Source organism: Anoplopoma fimbria, chromosome 17, assembly GCF_027596085.1.
Source record: "Anoplopoma fimbria isolate UVic2021 breed Golden Eagle Sablefish chromosome 17, Afim_UVic_2022, whole genome shotgun sequence".
Classification (NCBI taxonomy): domain Eukaryota; kingdom Metazoa; phylum Chordata; class Actinopteri; order Perciformes; family Anoplopomatidae; genus Anoplopoma; species Anoplopoma fimbria.
The window spans coordinates 26481292-26501880 of NC_072465.1; the positions used below are offsets into that span (position 1 = coordinate 26481292).

General features: G+C 38.9%; 1 protein-coding gene across 1 annotated transcript in view; it reads right to left on the reverse strand.

Annotated features, from left to right (window-relative positions):
* Positions 1–20589, reverse strand: part of raly (RALY heterogeneous nuclear ribonucleoprotein) — a 51138-nt gene that overhangs the window by 22959 nt on the left and 7590 nt on the right. The window contains exons 3-4 of the mRNA XM_054617483.1: positions 18823–18870; positions 6897–7060 (exon numbers count right to left, since the gene is read on the reverse strand). Coding sequence (XP_054473458.1) covers positions 6897–7060; positions 18823–18870 — 212 coding nt within the window. The remainder of the gene's footprint in view (positions 1–6896; positions 7061–18822; positions 18871–20589) is intronic.

Consider the following 20589-nt stretch of genomic DNA (forward strand, 5'->3'; position numbering starts at 1 on the left):
GTAGAGAGATAGAAAAAGGGTGGAGAGAGAGAGAGAGAGAGAGAGACGTATAGGGGTGGAGGGAGTGTGAGAGTGAGACAGAGAGGGAGACGTTAGCACCCATTGTCTGATTAACAAGTCTGAAGAAAGAGCAAATTAGAGCTTTTCTGCCTTGTAAAAGGTCAGAATCTTTCAAACAATATTATGTGTCTGGAATTTTCTTGAGGTGATGATACATTATTATGTCCATTTTTATTAGACAAGGGCTTGACCCTGAAGGAGATTTAGTGGATTATTAAAATACTGCAGTGTGACAAATGGATCAAAAGCAAACCATGAAGTAATTGGCCACAGTGAATTTTAACAACAGGCAGGACGGATATGCTGCGGTTGAATAATCGCCCACAAAGATGTGCTAATGTCTTGTCCTAACCGCTCGTACTCTGTGTGAAACGTCACGAGTTCAAGTAAAGATGTGGAGAATTCATTATGACTTAGGACTTAAAAGTTCGTCTGCACTTGTGTTTAAAATGTTTGTTAATACCATGACAAACTCAACGCAGTGCAAAGCAAGTAAGGATTCCTGTCCAAAACTGAATCTCACCTCCCAAGAAGGAGATTTTCAGTTTTCAGGTCAATTTAAACAGAAACAGCAGGTGTTGAGGACCTAATGGTGCGTAGCTCTGAATGTTGCAGCCGCAAGGAATTGTGGGACAGCATAATCTCCTTTCCTTTGGTAAAGTATGGTACAGTGTTCCCAATGCTAAAGCAGATAAGAAAGAAAGCATTGAAGCACCAATCTTTAGCGTTTAGAGAGCTGGCTGAGAACATGGACTCAGGCGGTTTGTTCGACATCGCATAACCTACTGCATACTAAATACTCAATGTACTAAATACTGCCCAAGAAAAATGAACGATAAAGTATGATTTAACAAGCAATCACAGCAAAATCCCAAACGGTCGTTATTTGGATAAACTGACTGTAAATTAGGAATCTCAACTGTTACTTTCTCGCCTGAAAACGTATTCAAACTTAATAAAGCTACATATTAACAGCTATCCTCCCCCTCTTCTGAATATTATACAGTTTGTTATATTATGTTATATATATTTTTTTCTTTGCCTGTTTACCTCAGCTCGTCTTTGTATTTGTTTGCCTCGTCTCTGATAGACCAACGTAACCTTTTTGGCAAGTACAGTTGCTGTTTTTGAGTCCATTGCCTGGGGTGTCAAATCTTCAAGTCAGTGTCACAGTGTCATGTACAAGTGGAAAACTCTAAATGACAGCAACAAAGGTCAAGGAATCACAAAAAACCCTCCAAAAAAACATCAGGAATCATCTGGTAACCATGAATATTTATACCACATTTCACAACAGTCTTGCCAACACGGACTGAGATACCCTGCTGCGGGTCAAAGTGATGGATGAACTGTTTTGCATTGTGACTGTTAGACAACTTATTCATCTTTTTATAACCGTGGCTCTGTTGAATTCCTTTGGAATTTATACTTTCTTTTGATCAAAACGACGGCAGTTTTTTTTTGTATTTTCAACATGGGATATGTTGTGGGGCCATAGAAATGCAAAAAAATCTCAATTATTGGTACTTTTTTTTTTTTTTTTTTTTTTACATACTTTCCATTTGTATAATTCTTTAGAAATAAAATCCCAAACATAAATTATTATATTTTATAATGACTAATGGAGTTGTTAAATTTGTTTAGTTGATAACACCTTGAAACATTGGCATGTTATCGAAGCCGAGACAGAAATCGGGCTTTCTTTCTTGAAATAAATCTCTCTTTCAATTATTTTACGAGGAAAGGATTTTAGAATCAGTTCTCCGCTCTGTATTGGATACGGTGATTTATGGGCGGACGACCAGTTCCAGTCTCAAACCTTTTAGATGCAGTAAATCAGCCTTAAGATTCACCAGAGTTATGGGGCATTGCTTACTTTGCCAAAAAACTGGCTTGTCTACGTGAGTAGGTATCACCATTTATTTTCTTTTTAAGCCTCAAATGATTCCTGATAGAGTCCGGAAGATCTGCTTTTTGTTTCTGCGACCCACATAATGGGAATACGCGTCACCAAAACTTTTAAGATGACTTCGTTAATACTGCTGAGACAATTCCAAGGATGAATCGCTAATCTTGTTGACTGTAACTGTCATTGCTTTTAGTTTTTTGATGTTGATTTAAGTTGTGTCTGAATTTATTGTATATGTCCCTCGGCACCATTACAATTAGGGTTGTCCCTTAATGTGTTTTCCAAGGTTGCAAATAAAACAAACAATCAATGAATGACTGATTCAACTTATTTTTGAAGAGCTTAAATTCTCATACAATCTATGTGATACATTGTAAGCACACAAGACCTAGTTTGGATAATATTGTTCGCATGTTTTTTTCTATTTACTATTTACTAATTGCTTAAAATAAAAGATATATACATTGGATTATTACAATATGTCGGAGCTTTGATTTACCTGTAGAATGCATCCATATTATGTTTTTTTGACGTATTGTTTTTGTTCTGCAATTAAAGAAAAACAAAAAACAAAAAAAAAACATATTGAGATGTCTCTGGTTAACCACAAAAAAAAGCAGAGGGAGAAGTGGGTGATTAGGGAAAGACAGACCAAGTGATGAGTACATTAGTGGCAATAGAGAACAACTGAAGCCATGCAACACATATGGTGGTTGTTTTTGTTTCAGTACAATGAACTCAAAATTACTACCATACTTCCCAAATGTCTGTGTGTGTGGTTGTTGCTCAATACACATCACATCTCTGTCTCTCTCTGTCATTCTTCTCTTGTCTTTCTCTACCCCCCTCTTCATTTCCTCTGCTGTCTTGCTGCTCTTGCCCTCTTGTTTTCTCTCTCTTATGATTCCTCTCTCCCCGTTTTCTTTCCTGCCTCATCTGATTTGTTGTGCCTCGTTCTCTCTATCAGTATCTCATCTTTATGTTCACTTATTCCTTCACTCTTTGCTTCTTTTTCTCCACCTGCCTACCCACTCTTCAGTTTTCCTTTTCCGTTTCTAGGTCCTGTCATCTTACATGTGGTCATTTCATCTGTCCTTTTATTTTTTTCTCCAGCTGTCTACTCTCTTTCTCAGCATCCCTCTTTTTTCTTCATTTTCGCTATCTGTTTCATCTCCAAGTCTCTTTTAGCTTTGTCAATAAAAATGTCCCCATAGATCATTTGAGTGCAAGCCAAATGAGCTGAGAGGAGTCTGTCTCAGTGGACAGTTATTCATTTGTGCGCATTCACACAAACACACACACACACACACACACACACACACACACACACACACACACACACACACACACACACACACACACACACACACACACACAGGTTTCTATATACCACGTTGAGTACCCAAGGTGAAATTACATCCAAAATACACAAGAAAAGCCCAAAATATCTTTGATCCATAGTAAAGAGGAACAAGTGGTCACAGTTCAAACACAAGGAGGCACTATTGCCTTCTTCAGGATAAATTAATCTTACTCATATATGGTGTCTAGCAGCTTTATAATCTAAAGAGCTCATCCACTTTCATATATGCGCTATGGAAAGACAAAAAATTAAATCAAACGAGATGTAAGAAAACTTTAAGAAAGTGTAGGAAGGTCATTGGAGTCAAAGGTAAATGGGGAAAAAAGCTTATGACTGATAGAGAAAGCAATGGGCCTGAAATCAGCAGCCAAGGTGGCCACTTGATAGTAAAGTTCCCAGTCGCTCAAAATTTCCACTAGCAAAACTCATTTCTTGAAATACAACAAATCGAATCCAACAAAAACCCACTCACAACTTGTCAAATACCGACGCTTGGTCAGTGGCCCTAAACTCAAAACTATGACGCCCTAGGCACCCCTCTAGCATCAGTTTTAGACCTGTCAGGCACGCCGTATCAGCTTCCACTCCTAACATGCATATTGTCTTTCCAAATAAGCTTTCGTCTTCAAAGGAAGTTAGGTTGAGGCAACAAAACCACTAAGTTAATGAAAAGACTGTGGTCAACGTTAACTTGACTGACTAACTAACTAACAACTAACGTGACTAGCAAGTGGAACGAGTCACACAGTGTTATTTGATGTTAGCATGGCAGTAACTTGTATGGCATATGCCGTTTCCCAATCTAGGCAAATTACAAATTTTTCTGAGTTGTTTAAATGAAAGGAACAAATCGTCTGCATATAAGTTAACCTGCGTTCCAAATATAAAAATGTATTTCTTTACCTAATAAATCAATCATTTTACAAATATAAATCTTTGCAGGTCTCAAACATCTGGCTGGTGAGGCTTTATGTGCATCAGGATATAAATCACTCTACAGTGAGGGTGTGGGTACATGGAGAAGAAGTGTCTGACATTGAAAAGAGGATGACTTGAAAAGATCCTGGTGTGATCTGACTGGATAATTGATATGGCATGCTTGTTTAGTTGGCAAGCACTTTAAAGATTACCTGTCTATCAGAATTGTGCAATGCGTTGGGTCTAACGCTGGTTTAATAAAAGTTAGATGTTATGAAGCACTTGGGGTAAAATAAAATTTTCCCTGAAATTCGAAACATTTTTGAGGACAAGAGTAGCAAAAGGCACACGGGAATGATTTAAATGTTGATGGTCGACAACTTAAACTCCACTCAAAGTGTGGCTGCTTGGATCTTTCTGACAGGAAATCTGAGTTTTTTTGTGCTGTGAGTCAATGAAATAAGCCAGTCTGAGAGGCCTTATATCTGAAAGCCATGTTTTGGTTTAGATGTTAACTAGTACAAATTTGTCTTGAGAGTTACTTTAGGCTGAAGTGGTACAATTCAGAATCAACACAATAAATGTGATTATCCCCTGTTTATTCAAACAAAAAGCCTCAGAACTAATTATACTGGTTTGATTATGTTTTTGTGTCTCTCTGACATAAGTCGACATCATTTAGGTTTTATATTAAAAGTGATGCAATTTCTATTTGCATTGCTATTGCATACAAAGACAAAGTTAATCCATAAAAAGACACAAATTCACTCTAGGATGCATGAATTGAGACAATTCTGCATGAGGCCAAAAAGTTTCAACCCAATCAAAGATATGCTCTCGCGCCAAAACTTAATGAGTTGATGCACTTCATGGACATAAAACCAAGTCTTTGTTCCTTCATACAACATAATAAGTACGTTGACAAATGGGGATTATTGTGATTTGGTACAAACATTGGCAGAATATGAACCAAAAAGTTTCTTCTTTGCGCCTTCCAAAACGAATCACATAAACATTTTCTGGTCTGCATCCACTATTGTTAATTTCCAGTACAGTTTAGGCAACTATAAGTAATTGGTTATTATAGTCATGGTTTGAAAAAAAAGAAAAAGGCAATCATGACAATGATTATCATCTTTCCGGTATTACCTTTTACAATAAAAGCCCTATACCTATACAATGCGTCACTAATTACCAGAGTCAAGAAGAGGCAAGAAGGGTGTGCAGCCCATTTTCATCCTAGATCGAACACTCAAGCTGCTTTTTCACACCCTGTGGCGTACCAAGACTGATGAACCTCATCGGCTCGACACAGACAGCCACAGAGAGAGCAGACAGAGGAATGTAGGATGAAGAATACCCAGGGCTGCATTCATTCAGAATCCAGCACCTTGCCACAGGTTTGTGAGGAGATGCAGATGTGTTTATTTGTGCTTTAGAATGAAAGCGTTGTGAAACAATCAGAAAATGAAGTTTTCAGCTAGCCCATCCGTCGATGCAGTGATTCTTTCTCCCACTCACTCATTTCTTCATTTGTTGAGCCAGTTTTTCTCTGTTGCAAACAGCAACAAACAATGTGACATATACCTTTAAGTGCCAAAAAAAATGTGATGTGGGAATAATAAGAAAGAATGAGGAGAACATAGATTCTGCATCCAAAATTCAACGGCCAAATACCACCGAGACTTCTGAAATCCAAACTTGATGTAGCGCCTGCCAAAGCTTAAGTCTAAAAGTTCACACCGTTTTACTCTCGTCTGCGTCCCATTTTCTTATTGGATTGACACTTTCTTGTGCAAATCTCTGCAAATGACTATTATGTAACTGAAGATTCATGCAGGGGGATTCATTAACACAGTCTGCCAAGTAGGGCTACTTCAGTTTTCAATCAACAAGTTGAAACTCAGCAGAAATCAAAAACTGCTGTTTGGAAGAAAAAAAGGATCCAGGTCAAAGTCAAATATGAAAGGAGCTAACAGGGAGTCAGCATTTATCTTCGGATCCAAAATATAAGTAGAAACATTTAAATAAACATGAGAAAAGGAAGAGGGACATACAGGCAGAGAGAAAGAGATATTCTGATGCTGGTTGATGGTGGTGGTTTACACCACAATATTGGACTTACAACAACAAGATGATCATACAGATGTGATGCAGTTCACTATATTTCACTTTAACATTCAGAATCCTAAATTGAACTTTTTCCTTGTTTACTAAAACTGCCAACATACCAACTTCCTTAATGTCCTTGTCTTCTGTCTCAATAGCCAGGTGATGTGGCGGTTCACGTTTGCATTGTGATCTGTAGGCTTAATCTTTTTAACCTGTTTTCACTGGTGAATCAGTTTGATAACCTCGATATGTCTATAAAATGCATATTGTAGACCCTTCTGTCTGCTGTTAGTGTGCAGTTAGTGACAGTGTGGGCTTGAATTCCTCTAATATTATATCATCTTCATCTGTTTCACAAAATGAGAAAGTAAAATTTGTTATTTACAGCGGCCATCAATGTCAATAAATCATGGCAGAACTTGGCTAACAGATCAATAATACTTTTTATTTTATTTGTCAGGCAGAAGGAACAATTTGAGATTTTGTGTGTTTCAGAAACACCTTTGAAACAGTGGTGTTGACAGACAGACTTACATCTCTGTTTGTTGCCGTTGCTGGTGGGGAGGACGGAGGCGTTACGCGCCAGCAGCTTGACAGGCAAGGATTTGACTCGTCGTACCAGAGGCACTGCTACCCGCGGGCGTTTGACGGGCACCACCCGAGGGACCGGAGACACCCTGCCATGGTACTCAAACAACCTGAAGAGAGCGTGAAGAGGGTAGACGGAAAGGAGGAACAAAGAAAGAAAAGAAAGATAGGAGGAGAGAGTTGAAAAGGAGGAAAGCAAGGGGAAAAATTGGAAGAAGAGAGGAGAGGTCAGCTGATGAGGAGAGGGTGTTTGGTAAATTGTAAATGGACTTGTGATGCACCAAGTCTTCCTACCACTCCAGATGCTTTAACACTACATGTCATTCATCCATTCATACACTGATGGCAGGGGCTCCAATATGAGGTGCCACCTGCCCATCAGGATTATCTCTAATGGGGGTCTGAATATTTTAGTTGGTGGGAGTGTATTTTTAATAAAAATGCATATAACGTTGCAGGGACAAAAAACATAATGTTTGCCTTTTAAAAAAAAGTCTTAGTTAACTTAATAGTTACCAAAGTATCACTTATTGTCAACATTTCAATTGTGTTTAACATAGCGCTGTTACCTCTCTATTCTTTCTCTAGCTCGCTTGACCCTTGCTCCTCCCCTCTCTCTCTCTCTCTCTCTACACCAACACTGCAGCCGATTGCTCTTTATCTGGCGCCACTAAAAAAAAAAAAACGAGTGAACACTGAAGATGTAGCTAAAAATGTAAATAGTTCTGGTTTTGTCTCAAGAGAGGCTCGGCCTCGTCAGGGCCACAAAACCCACTTTTTCCATACGTCATAATCATTTTCATCTGTACGTGCTACCCCACTGCTCTCCGCTGCTCTTTTTATCTCTTTTTATCTCTCTCTCTCATCACCCCTTCACTCGGCCGTTTCTGTCTGTTTCAGATAACCGTTAACACCAGCTGTGCAACTGCAACTTCTAATACAGTTTAAGTTTTGCATTCACTTACTTTTCTCTTAGTTGTGCATAGAACACAAACCAGAGTGGAAGAACAGCTTTGGTTTTGTGCGTATCTTTACAGAGGATACTTCTGAGATAATCAAGATTTGTGATGTAAGAAAATATCTTTACACATAAATAAGATAACGGCGATACTGGGTTCACTGGTTTTCATTTTAAGTCAGACTGAAGTAAATGTATCCCATGTCAATGTTGTCACAATGTCGGAGAACCTTTTCTTATCTCGGAAAGCACAAACAGGACTTTCAACCACAAGAATAGCATTGTTGTTGGTTTTGTGTCCTAAACCTAAACCTATCCTAAAACCGGGAAATGAGTCCCGCGTCCCAGGTCTCAAAGTCAATGGATTTTTTTGAATGTGTCTTTTGTTAGATGCCTGAAAAAAGCAGCTTGCTAACAAGTGGCTAAATGAGACTATTCAATTTCATCAACTTGTCACTTTAGCTTAGCGGTGGTGATGTCAAATCATGTGACCATGATGTACTCTGTTTATAGCCTTTTTAACGTTAAGTATCATAAATGTTTATCTGCCATATTTGCCATTGCAATAATCCAAAATGGAAAAAAATCTTTCCTTGGCTTTTTGTGGAGGAAATCAGGGGGATGCTAGTTTATATTAATAATAAATAATAATAATAATAATGATAATAGACTATATTTGTTCCTTTCAATCCCACAGGGTATTGGCAATCTCACAGGGTGAAGATAAGAGGATTTGACTTGGGATGAAGATCGCCCACCCTACTGTGTACTGCAGAGGATCATCAGGATCATCTTGAAGATAAAACCAGATCAATGCTCAGCTAGAATGCACCGACTTAGAAACTAACTTTTTATGGTATTGCTCACAGACTGCTGACTGCATATCTCAAGGCTCAGAGGATTATTCTGCAGTTTTGAACATTGTTTCCCTGGAGAAAGTAATGTGTGGACCACATGTTGAAAAATAAAATCTAAGGTGAAAAACTATATAGACCCATTCCGAAAAAAAAGTTTGAATGCTGGCAAAGACATATATGGACCTCTCCACCCTTTGGAGGACACCTTAGTTGCTCAACACTGATCCAACAGACCATGTGAAGCAAAAGCCAAGAATTGTTGAAAAATATATAGAAGTAGGAATGTGTGGACTTGGTTTTATAATAAGTACATCTTATATTACTTTGTGACGATTCTGACTAAATGTATTAATGTTAAACTATTGCTGAAAAACAAATCAGATGTAGAAACATGACACAGTATTGTTCTTAAAAAAAAAGTTGAATGTTGGTCAAGAATTACATTAACATTAACAAAAACTAAAATTGTATTTGGAGGAAACCTTTGACAATATTCTCTGTGAGCATTGATCAGAGGCAGAAATATTACAGATGTGTTAACTTCTTGGGTAATGTTCAGCATATGCTCAACAAATGAGTAAATATTGTTCTAACTACTCAGATGTTAAAGACCTATGTGCATTTGTTCCTAAAAAGGGGACACATGAAGCTCAAGAGTAATTAAGGAGCAGTTTCAAAGAACTTGTTAATCAATGACGTTCTACTTTTTGCCGATGACAATGATGTATTCTGATGGAACCCCTTTGTGATCACCTTCAGTTTTATGAGTAACTGTAATTAAACTAAACAGAACTGTTGGATTACAATTACATTTATTTTTAATTTTATTTGCAATAAGTTAATACCTACATTATTTCATGACTGTACCAAAATCTAATGTTTAAGTTTGTGTAACATAGTTCTGAATCTGAAACTGGCAAACTTGCCATTATTATTCAAGATAAGGACTTAATCTAAGTATAAACAAATTTCAAACATCAGTCCAATTAACTGGCAATTGCACTGATATGAATATAGTTGAATTCTTGGATAATGTAGAATAATGAGTTGTTATACAACTTATCTTCACGTTGTGTTTCTTGTTTTAGGGCAGCAGGTGACCTTTCATTTCTAAGTTGAGCCAACTTCATGAGAAAACAATAAAAAATAAATTCCATTCTCTACATAGTTGGCCATAAACTCATATTGTCAAAACACTTTTAGGTAACAAAACAAGATGTCAGATTTTTGACCTCATTGCTGCTCACAGCTGCAGTTAAATCAACAACACCCACACAGTCCCTGCTTTTAAGTGTTTAATGGCCAACATTAAGGTCATCTGGCTCACACAAAATCTGCGGTATTGGATATTGAAAAAAACTGAAAATCTGTCTTTATTTTGAGTGTTTCCCTCGGCTGTATTTAACCAAAGCATGACACAACTTTGTGGAAAAAATCCAGCACGTTATGTTTCAATCTGGTGTGCAGCAAAACAGTCCCTTTTCCAGGAGGATAAACAGTTATGTGAAAGTTAATCATTATTGTGAAATTTAGGTTTTTTGATGTAGAAGTGTGGGAATCACTGCAGGCGAAAGGCCCCACTTTTTCTGGTGATTTTGCGTGGAATCCGACCCGCTGACACAGATGACAAGTACTAAGAAAAACTCATAGAAATTGCCAATCATCATGCTGATGGTCTCGTTTATTTCCTGTGAATTATTTGGAAAGACACTACGCATGTAATGAGCTTATATTGACACGCCATCCCTGACAAAAGTGACCCTAGATACGTAGAGTTTCTTAGTTTGAAGCCCAGGAGCACTGGTCAAACTGCGGGATTTGAGACATTTGAGTAGCACTCATACGCACATTGTAACTTTGATTCTGAAACGATATATCATGGTGCCCTCCTGTATATTGATAATGTCATAAATTGGGCAACAGGTTGGGCCAGGTTGTACCCAACTTCTCGCAGAGTTCGATTGGATTGGCTCAAGCAGGAACCCTCCTCTATTAGAAATGAATAGAGCAGACAATGGAGGCATGAATATTTATAATGTCATAAACTTGGAAACATTTCTGTCCAGCAAAATAAATCTTAGATATCCTACAAAATGTTTCTGATGTTATCCATGTACTCTTGAACAAGGTCATATAAAGAACACTAAATCCCTTACCATGTGAGTGGATTAGGATGTTTCCAACAAACAGCGACCTTTCATCCAGGAGACTGCAGTTCATTCCCCCGTGTGAAACAATATGTTTATGATGATGTTTTTGTCTCGTAATGATCTGCACACGAAACCGATCTGCATACCTGCTTGTTTACTGCATGTTCAACGAGAGAAACTTTGAAAAAACTGGTTTGCTTATTTTGCAAGAAGGTGCATCGGGTACAAATAACCTGATTAAACTGTCCACGTTAAAACAATAACTTTCCATCTTGACAATGTAATCCAAACACTATGTCTTACTCAATTTGTCGGCCTCGGTATTGTTGGTGGGCACACAAGGAACTGCTCTGAACCCCTGATTAGATTACAAGTTTGGTCATAGTTGATAAAAAACACTCAAACATTTAATAAGTTGTGATTTCAACTCGGGTCATGAAAGTTGACCATAGTTTGGTAGATCTGTGAGGAATATGAAGATTTAACTGAATGATTTTGACAATACTGACCTCCCTTTGGCTTGCCTACTTCAAACTCTATGAGATATGTTCCAATGCAGGCTATGTTTTAACCATTTGGGACAAGTAGTAACTTTTTTTTTTTTTTTTTTTTAATCACTGTCAACGGTCCAGATGGTTATGTGTCTCCACAGGGATAGAGGGAAGAGAGAGAGGGAAAGAAGTACGTGGCAATTTAATTTCACTATTTTGACAAAACTATTCTATAGCAAGGAGCAAATAATCAGAGCAGACAAGGTTTTTAATTCCAAGATTTACAGTACATATCATACTTCAGGAGACTAATAAACTTTGATTCTTCATGGCTGTCGTGCCCCCTCAGTATGGCCTTACACCCCTCAAAGAATGATATGCCCCGCGGCCATCAGTACTGCTTCATCTGATTTTGCTGTTTCCTACTCCACCACTTTCTGTAGGTAGGTTTTTTTCAGCAGTATCTTTTCTTTCTTTTGTTAAGGAATTCTTATTGGGCCAAAGAACATCAAGTCAATATCAAGTCAAACTAACGCAGGACTTTCAACCAGATGATGGGTTTTTGTGTCTCAAAGTGCTATTGAGTTATTAAGAAGTTATGATTGTGATGTTTGTGTCCTGTTTTCCGTACATATGTACTGTTTTACTAAGTTTATTTAGTTGAATCCCAACCTTGATGTTTTTACTAAACCTAACTAAGTTGTTTGTCGCCTGAACCTAAAAAAAAGTGTTTTTATTTTAATTCACAATGATAATCATGAATTTACTGCTACTACTTGAATTCACTTTCTAACAGAGAATGTAAGAAAGTGACGTCAAGGGGTTTGACAAAGCATCATTATGTAATGGAATGAGAAAAGATATTTTACAAAATAATTACAAGGATGAATGCATTTTGAACAATAAAACACTACCACAAATCTTTGACTGGACTTTTAAGTCTGTTAACTTTGTCTGTTGGCGAGCGACATATAAAAGTATGAAAGAACAATGAACACAATTAAAACAGACAAAAGGGAAGCAAATTAACTATGAAGCCAACTCACATAGCCTACTTATTGCGGAAGTTTATGACCAAAAAACTAAATCTGCAAGTCAAAAAAATTGGGCAGCCAAATAAGTAAAAAATAATAATAAATTATTCTGTGAAAATTAAGAAATCTCTTGTGGACTTCAAATCAAAATTTTATTTGATGGCCTTGCTGCCCTGGTATTTGGTCTGTGTGCCCTTGAACATATGTCCAAAGACCAAGTGGCCTTTACCCTTAAATGGTAGAATTTTAGGACTGGTTCAGGCTGCTTTTGATGTTTAGAATACAAAATAAAGTAGTTGACGATGAAGAAAAAGACCTAAAGAAACACGAAGAAGGGATGACAGAAATGAAAGGATAAGTTGGAAAGAAAGAAAGCCAGAAATAAGGAAGAAAAGAAAGAAAAACTTCTTGTATAGATACCATTACATTCATGGGCTAAAAATGGGAGTGAGTGAGAATGCCAGATCACAGTGATGGGTGTAAATCAGTCCTGAGGTCTGCAACCAAGCTGTTCAGCATGTTTGAACATCTGTTAAGACAGATGTTTGTCCAGTAAAGCTCAGCAGGATTCCTCAAAGTCTGGTATAGGGGCTGATTTGGTGGGATGGATATATAAAGGTTAATTAAGCCAGCTTGTGGCCAGGAGATCACCGTGTTGAATCCTGTTCTATTTCGTTTCTTTCACAGGGTGGGAGGAGGGCCGAGTAGCAAAGTCTTGATTAGGATGCCCACCCGGTGGAGGTAATCCAGGTACGTCAAACAAGCGAGGGACCCCAAGGTAGCACCAGAATTCTCTGTAGGGGCTTATATATCCCACATGCTGTAACCGTTGGCTTAGTGCTGAAAAACTAAGCCAACGGGGAAGCGGACACAATGTGTCCATCAGAAGGACGCATTGACTGGAGGATCAGTGGATCAAACCGATCTTCTACTTGAAAGACGACCCGCCCTAATTCTGAGCATGCCAATCGCCCTTAGGTGGCAATTAAGGGCCAGCCCCCTTTGAGTGACAGGTCTCAGGTTGCCCACCGCTAGATGCCTCCTCTGTTGGGCTCTACCAACATACCACCTCTTTGCTCTTTTTTTGGATTGATTGGGATTTCGACCTCGTCTCCGTCATGATGGGGATTGCCGGAGCCACCAACTTTTCAGCTTCCCAACAGCTCTTCAGAAATCTATGGGTAATGTTGTGGAGACTACGTTGATATTTTATAGTCTATGATAACCTGTCTGGCCTGGAGCCATCTTGGAATTGCCAAAGAGAAGCTGAACATTTTGATAGGGAGAGTGATTTCATACATTGTCCAGCCTGCTACCACTAAGACTCTGAAAATCTGAAAAGAAATGTATTGATCGAATATTAAATCAAATGTAATTTACAAAAACAATTTAACAATGTAATGCTTGAATGGCAGAAAATAATTAGACAATTAAACATTAGACCTACGGTACATAAAGTCATCAAATTTACTATTTGCTTTCAAATACTAAACGTGGTCCCCCGTCTGTATACTTTTGTCCAGGGTCTGTTTTTCATGAATTTGTCATGTCCCTTAGTATAACATGAAGTGAACACTTGATGCTTAGGCATGAAATTATATTGTAGACATGATGTGCTTCCAATTTTGTGGCAACATTTCGGGTAAGGCCTCTGAGGAATTTTGGCATAGAAAAACTTGACTGGGTCCCTGTCCTAAACTCCATCCAACACCTTTTGATGAACTGGAACGACGACAGTGAGCCAGACTGTTAGACAGCCAACGATGCTGTGTAATAAGTTAGTCTGTACTGCATTATGAGTTGCGTTAGCTTCGTTCTGATAGCAATTTACTTCCCCTCGCCTAAGTGACATCATCTCGGCTGTCCAACCAATGATCTGACGGCTGAATGGGAGCACAGTTCTGCAGAAAAGTTAAAAAAATCTTGTCTCGAGCCTTCCTGGAAGAGTGCTGTTACAGAAGATTAATGCCCATAGTTTTGGATGGTATGGTTGGTTCGGGGTGTTCACATGCTTTTGGCCATAAATCCCTGCTGATGCACTGACAGGCCTGGTTTGCAGCTGTCTTCACTTCTACTTGTTAAAGAGTATGTTTGCTTTTAGAATGGTCTTCAGCAGTAAAAGACATAATTAGGTAAATTGTGGTCACATGACTTGATTATTTCAGATCATTCCGCTGTTTGGCCATGAAACTACTCCTTGGTTGCCTCGTCTGTTTGATCCTTATCTTGTTGAAAATCTAACCTTTGCTAAGTCCCACCCCTCAATTGCCGTGTAATATTCAGCACTGACTCAGGGCCTGACAACTCTCTGGCTCTGGTGCATAAACTCTTTTTCATCTTTTTCCAAAAACTAATAATATTTATTAAGGGAGTGCAGATAGTGACATGGCGGGCTCTGTGTTAGCTCTAACAGCTTGAGCCCATTATGCTTTCTTGATGTTTTCGTGTGCACAAGTGGGGAATTTTGGTTTGACAGTGTCAGGGGGGGTCACCTAAATAAAGATGAGGGTATTTTGGTCAACTGCGCTGAAAGCAGCAGAGAGAGATCAAAAAGCATAAGAATTGCAGAAACTCCAGAGTCGGTCTTTGAAAAGCTAAGAGGGACAACAACATCTGTGCGACAAACTGAAAGTTACACATGACTTATGATTTCCTTTAAAAGAGAAAGTGACATAGGTTCAAAATGTTTTAAAGCAGCAGAGCAACGGACAGTGACTGATGGATTGTGGAAAGGGGGTGAGATGTGCACAATAAAAACCGCAATCTCTTTGAAAAAAAAGTGGTGGTGTTTTTAAATTCCTCCACTTCAACAAATCTGCTTGTGTTAATGAACGTCAACATAAGCAGATTGGGGGTTAACAGTTAAATCTTCTCTTTCAAACAGTCGCCCTACCCTACTGGTCCTGTAATCCTTTTGGAATGAAATATTGTACAATCCAATGGTAAGACTTCTGAAAAAGAGCCAACCTAAATGTCCTTCAGCCAGGTTTTAGTCACGCAACAAAAAAATCCAAGTAAGTAGTTCAGAATAAATGTCTTATTTGTCAGTGATAAAGCATTTACTAAGGCCGACCTGGTTGGAGCCAGGCGGTTTGCGGTTTGCGGTCCGAGGTGCGGCCAAAAGCTTCAAAGGGTTCACAACCTCTGCAGAGACAAGGTGAGCAAAGGCGACTACGGGGACAGAAATCTGATCTGTGTTTAGCAGAAGCATCCCAGGACAGGGAAGCGCCATGATAGGTGCAGAGGACAAGCCATATCAACAGTCTCACTCATATCATGTCTCCTATTGGCAGCTTATCTTAGCTCGCGTTCTCCTCCTCTTCTGCTTTCTATTACAGTCGGTGCATCCTGGGCTTAAGGCTTCCCAAGATGATCACGATTGGTCTAAAGTAATACAAACAAGCAAGAGCCTTTTTTTTTTTTTTTTTTTTTTTTTGCCCTACAGCAGATAGATCACGTTTGGAGCCAGACCTTTCCTTGGCGCCGACACTGCACGGTGGAGATAGTTCTGGCCATGTGTTCCCAAGAGGGTTCAACTCTCTGGCTGAACCCTCTTACTGGCAATGTGATGTTTGTGAGGTATAATTCAGAGAATTAACAGACACAGCTCTTCCTCTCCCAGGGAGATGAAGAAACCTTGATTACCCTTCTTCACTGTATTAGTCTGCTTTATTTCAGTCAGACAACGCTTGATGTGTTTTGACAGGAGTCGGGATCAGTCAGAAGAGCTTTTGGGTGAGTTGCTGCTGTCTTTTGTGAAACACGAAACCTCGGCACCTAAACAGTTTCAAAACCTCTGCATACAATGACGCTGAATAACCCTGTGTTTTTTTCCCCAGGGGAACATTTTTAAATCCCATACTGAGATCGGAGGCATGTGTTGGTTTTGATGTCTGGGATCATCTTGATAAATCGTCGCTGATTCATCTCAGCTGGACATCTCTACTTTCTGTCCTGCTCAGTATACACACTTTTCAAAAACAGAAAAAAGCCTCTGCTATTGGCACACATGCATTTTTGTGTGCTACCAAAGTAAAAATTCAGTTTCAAAGCCCTGAACTCTCATGAAAATCAGTGGAGATGTACAGCACATGAAGGTATTCCAAGGATTTGTTTCACTTTACACAAGGGGCATACAGATGCATTTTTGTTTTTTTTATACCCTCACAACAGTGTTTGCTTTGATGATTACGTTCACCTGGTCTTGGCTGAACATTAATAGTTCCCACACTGTGACATGGCAGCAGAGGTCAACGTAAATGGATTGAATTTGACCAGATGTTTCTCAGATTGGCTCGAGATGCAGATGCAAAAAATCCCCCGTAAAGCAGATAATCCCCTGGTCATGTGTTTCCGTGAAGAAACGCCCTGCTGCCAGCGTTGTAGTTCTCTCTCTGTTTGTGTCTGTCCAGTTTGACTGTGTTTTGGATTGTTTGCATTTCGGAACGGGTCTGACTATTGTTGGATGCCATTTAAATCAGTTGTTTTTTGTTTGATAATTAAATTATGTACATTGAGGGGGCAAATTCACAAAAGGATAGCGCAGCTTTTTTGGCTGCTAAGAATGTACAAATAAGACAAAAACAAAGATTGAAATGCACCCTCGACTGCACTTCCAAGCAAATAAGACGTCTCTGGGCTCCTGTGCTCTGGTTTTCACGTATTTAAAGAAGGTAATGTGCAGACATTTGGCGTAAAATTCGCCCCTTTTTTACGCCAAATGAGCCTCACTGCAAAAGCTGCCAATTCACAAAGATCAGTGCAAATAGCCACACACAGTTACAGTGAAATTGAGACCGTCTTCAGAGAGTTGGTGGTAACTGTCTGACAGACCGGGGTATTAAATGCCATATACGGTTTCTATCTGTCATGTGCCAATTCCTTGCCTGAAGTACTGAGGATTGCCTCTGTGCCTTGGCAGTCAGGACCTGTAGCTCGTGGTCTAAAGATGTCATTTTATTTTCTTCTTTCTGCCCACTATGTTCTCTCAAAGGAATTATTTCATCAGGCACAAAAAAAAGGCAAATTGCACTCAGCTGCAAAACTTTATGTTTGTGTTTGCGCTGCGATATCATCAGGTCGTTGTAAGTGATTTGCAATTCTTGGTGGTTTTCCAGATCATGCCAGGAATACTTCTACTTTCTAGTTGATTGTGGATAAAACTATTTTTCTATCGAGGCCAAATTTAGAAACTATCACCCCAAGAAAATGACAGCATCAGCTGTTTCAGCAAAAAGGCCCCAAAACAACATGCTTATGTCCAAGTGACAAAGCCCTCAAGCGGGCATACACACACACACACACACACACACACACACACACACACACACACACACACACACACACACACACACACACACACACACACACACACACACACACACACACAGTAGTTGGTGCACCATTCAAATTCTATGCGACTAAAAGCCAACTCCACAGGGTTTCCTAAAATAACCATTCATCTATTTTCTTAAACTTCTTCCTCCTTCTGTTCTTTCTTTAAACCACATGAATGGTTTTACAGAGCAGCAAACAGATCGGTAGTGGGGGTTTGGCGCGTGGGTGGATTGTTTATTAAAGTAATAAAGTCCAAGATTTTCATTTAAAGCAACGTCTTCTGAGTCACTATCCATCGGCAAATGAGTTAACAATATGGTGATTGAGCTTATGGCCCACTGACAAAAGTATTGCAATATTCATATGTTTGCAGTATGACGAACTTGATGACTGAAACGACATTCCCAGATAAAAATACGGTTTTAACCTACTGCTTATGCAAATGGCGGAACAAGTCATCGGTCATTTCCTGCATTTTTTGACAGGGGATTAGTTTGAAATACTGCAGGGAGAAGTGGAACAGTCAGGAGCAGCCATCTGATGAAGATCTGCAGGTGCCTGGCTGCACAGCGAGGTAAAGCCGTATTAATACACGGAATGTCGACTTTTAACTTTGCCCAGACAAACACACAAGGCTCGTCTTTCCACAATTCATCATATTTGGGATTTACCTGTTATGTTTGGTCAATGAGCATCCCTAGTTTTTCTTTTTATTCCTTCCTCCAACCTGAATTCTAAGACTTTCTAACATCAGATCAATCATGTTTGGTTATTGCTAAAGATAAGCCCTACATCTTCCCCACCCTGGTCAAGATGGAAGAGAAAAAAAGTGCTTCAGCGCCACATTTGCTCCATTGTTATAGCTTGATGGCTCACATTGGAACTCCAAACAACATTCTGCTACAGGCCTCTGAGATTAACCTCCTGCTGATAGCTATTAACACCAGAGCCACGAGTCCATGTGTTGAAACCCTGACTGCAGCCCTGCTGGCACTGAATGGGAGAAGAATGCTGGAAGAACCCCAAGTACCATCCTTTCTCTTACCTGTCATAGAAGTCTTCTCTGTAGTAGTCGTAGTCAAACTCGTAGCCACTGGGGAAGAAGCACAACGGCACACAGTGATCGTGTACAAAACAAAGGTCACACAGTACGTTCCCTAACACGAGCATCAAACCACATTTAAAACAACCCATGGGAACAGAAAGCGTTTTTGGGGTTTCCCATGCAGTTTATGGTTGCTTATACGAATTAAAAAATGTATAAAAAAAGGCCATACTTACAAAACTGTGTGCGAGAATAAAAGAAACCACAACATGCTTTATCTCACCCCAAGACACAGAAAGAGATACATAATTATGAATGAAAACAAAAAGGAAACTGGCAAGAGAAACTGAATTCTGGTGAATTATGTATTTTACGTGTAATGCTTATGGACACATTTTACAATTGTCCTGGATAAAAGGATTCAGGCAGACACAACAAAGTCAGAGGTTCCTTTAAAACCCCAAAAATAAAACATTAAAACAACTATCAGTTCGCTGCACTTATTGTATTCGTATTCGTTTACTGCACTTATCCTATTCGTAGTAGTTTGTTGCACTTATTGTATTCGTATTAGTCTGTTGCACTTATTGTTTTCGTAGTAATTTGCCTCTGCACTATACTTTTGCTCTGGTTTATGCTTTTAGATGCTTGTTTAAGAAAGGAGATGCACTTATGACTTCTGGTGACTAGTAGTTCTCTTGAATACCTATGTATTACTTCCTGTAAGTCGCTTTGGATAAAAACATCTGCTAAATGACTGTAATGTAATGTAATGTAATATGATAAACACAGGTTTCAGCAAACGGCAGTATTTATGTCACATGGTTTACACTTAGGTAGTAATGGGATAAGTGCAATAAACTAATACGAATACAATAAGTGCAACGAGGAAGGCTCAGGGTAGTGCTTCTTGAAGAGGTGAGTTTTCAGCCTGCCATATAATGCGACTGTCTTGGCTGGTGGCTTTATGTTTTTTGGACGCAAGCATGAACTGTCCCATTGAATCTTTCCCATTCTTATCGTCCACATTTCATAGGAAGTTTTATATTGAAATAGATCAAATTGAATCAAACTACTTCGTAATGTATATGCGATCGCTCATTCCGACAAACCCTGGAAGAAGATCTTTGAAGCCACTTTTAATTTATCGTTTTGACGTCTGCTGGAGATTTAAATACGCAACTGCTGGCTAAAATATTAGCCATGACAGTTATATAATCTCAGAATTGCTGTCAGCTGTCTTTTATGTCTTTCTGCTGCTAGATTACTGCAGCTTTAACATATTCAGGGAATGCTTTGAAACAACTGCTGTGAGACTCTTTATCAGATGCTTTGTATTTGACTTTATAAAAAAAAAAAACGTGTTTCATACTCGCACTTTCTAATAATTTGTTAACCAACTTAACGTACATATGAAAGAGCATAATCATAATTATTAGCACACAGGAGGATTGTTTGTTCCTTTTCTTTACTAAAAAGGTTTTGAGCAATAAACCTTTTTCAGGCCCAATGTAGATATTTTAAACTTTTAAACAATGGCCGCCACAAGTGTGCTTTTTCACTATAATTTTACCTTTGTCAGGCATGAAAATCTTTAAAAACAGTATGCAAACTATTGCAGGAATCAAACAGTTTCCAGAAAATCTAAGACTGATTCATTTGTGTTCAGGTTCAGCAGCTGTTTTAGGCAGTGCGACCCATCACACCTCTTCAATCCATGGGAAACCTTGAAACTGTTAAGTACCATAACTGTGTCTACGCTAAAAA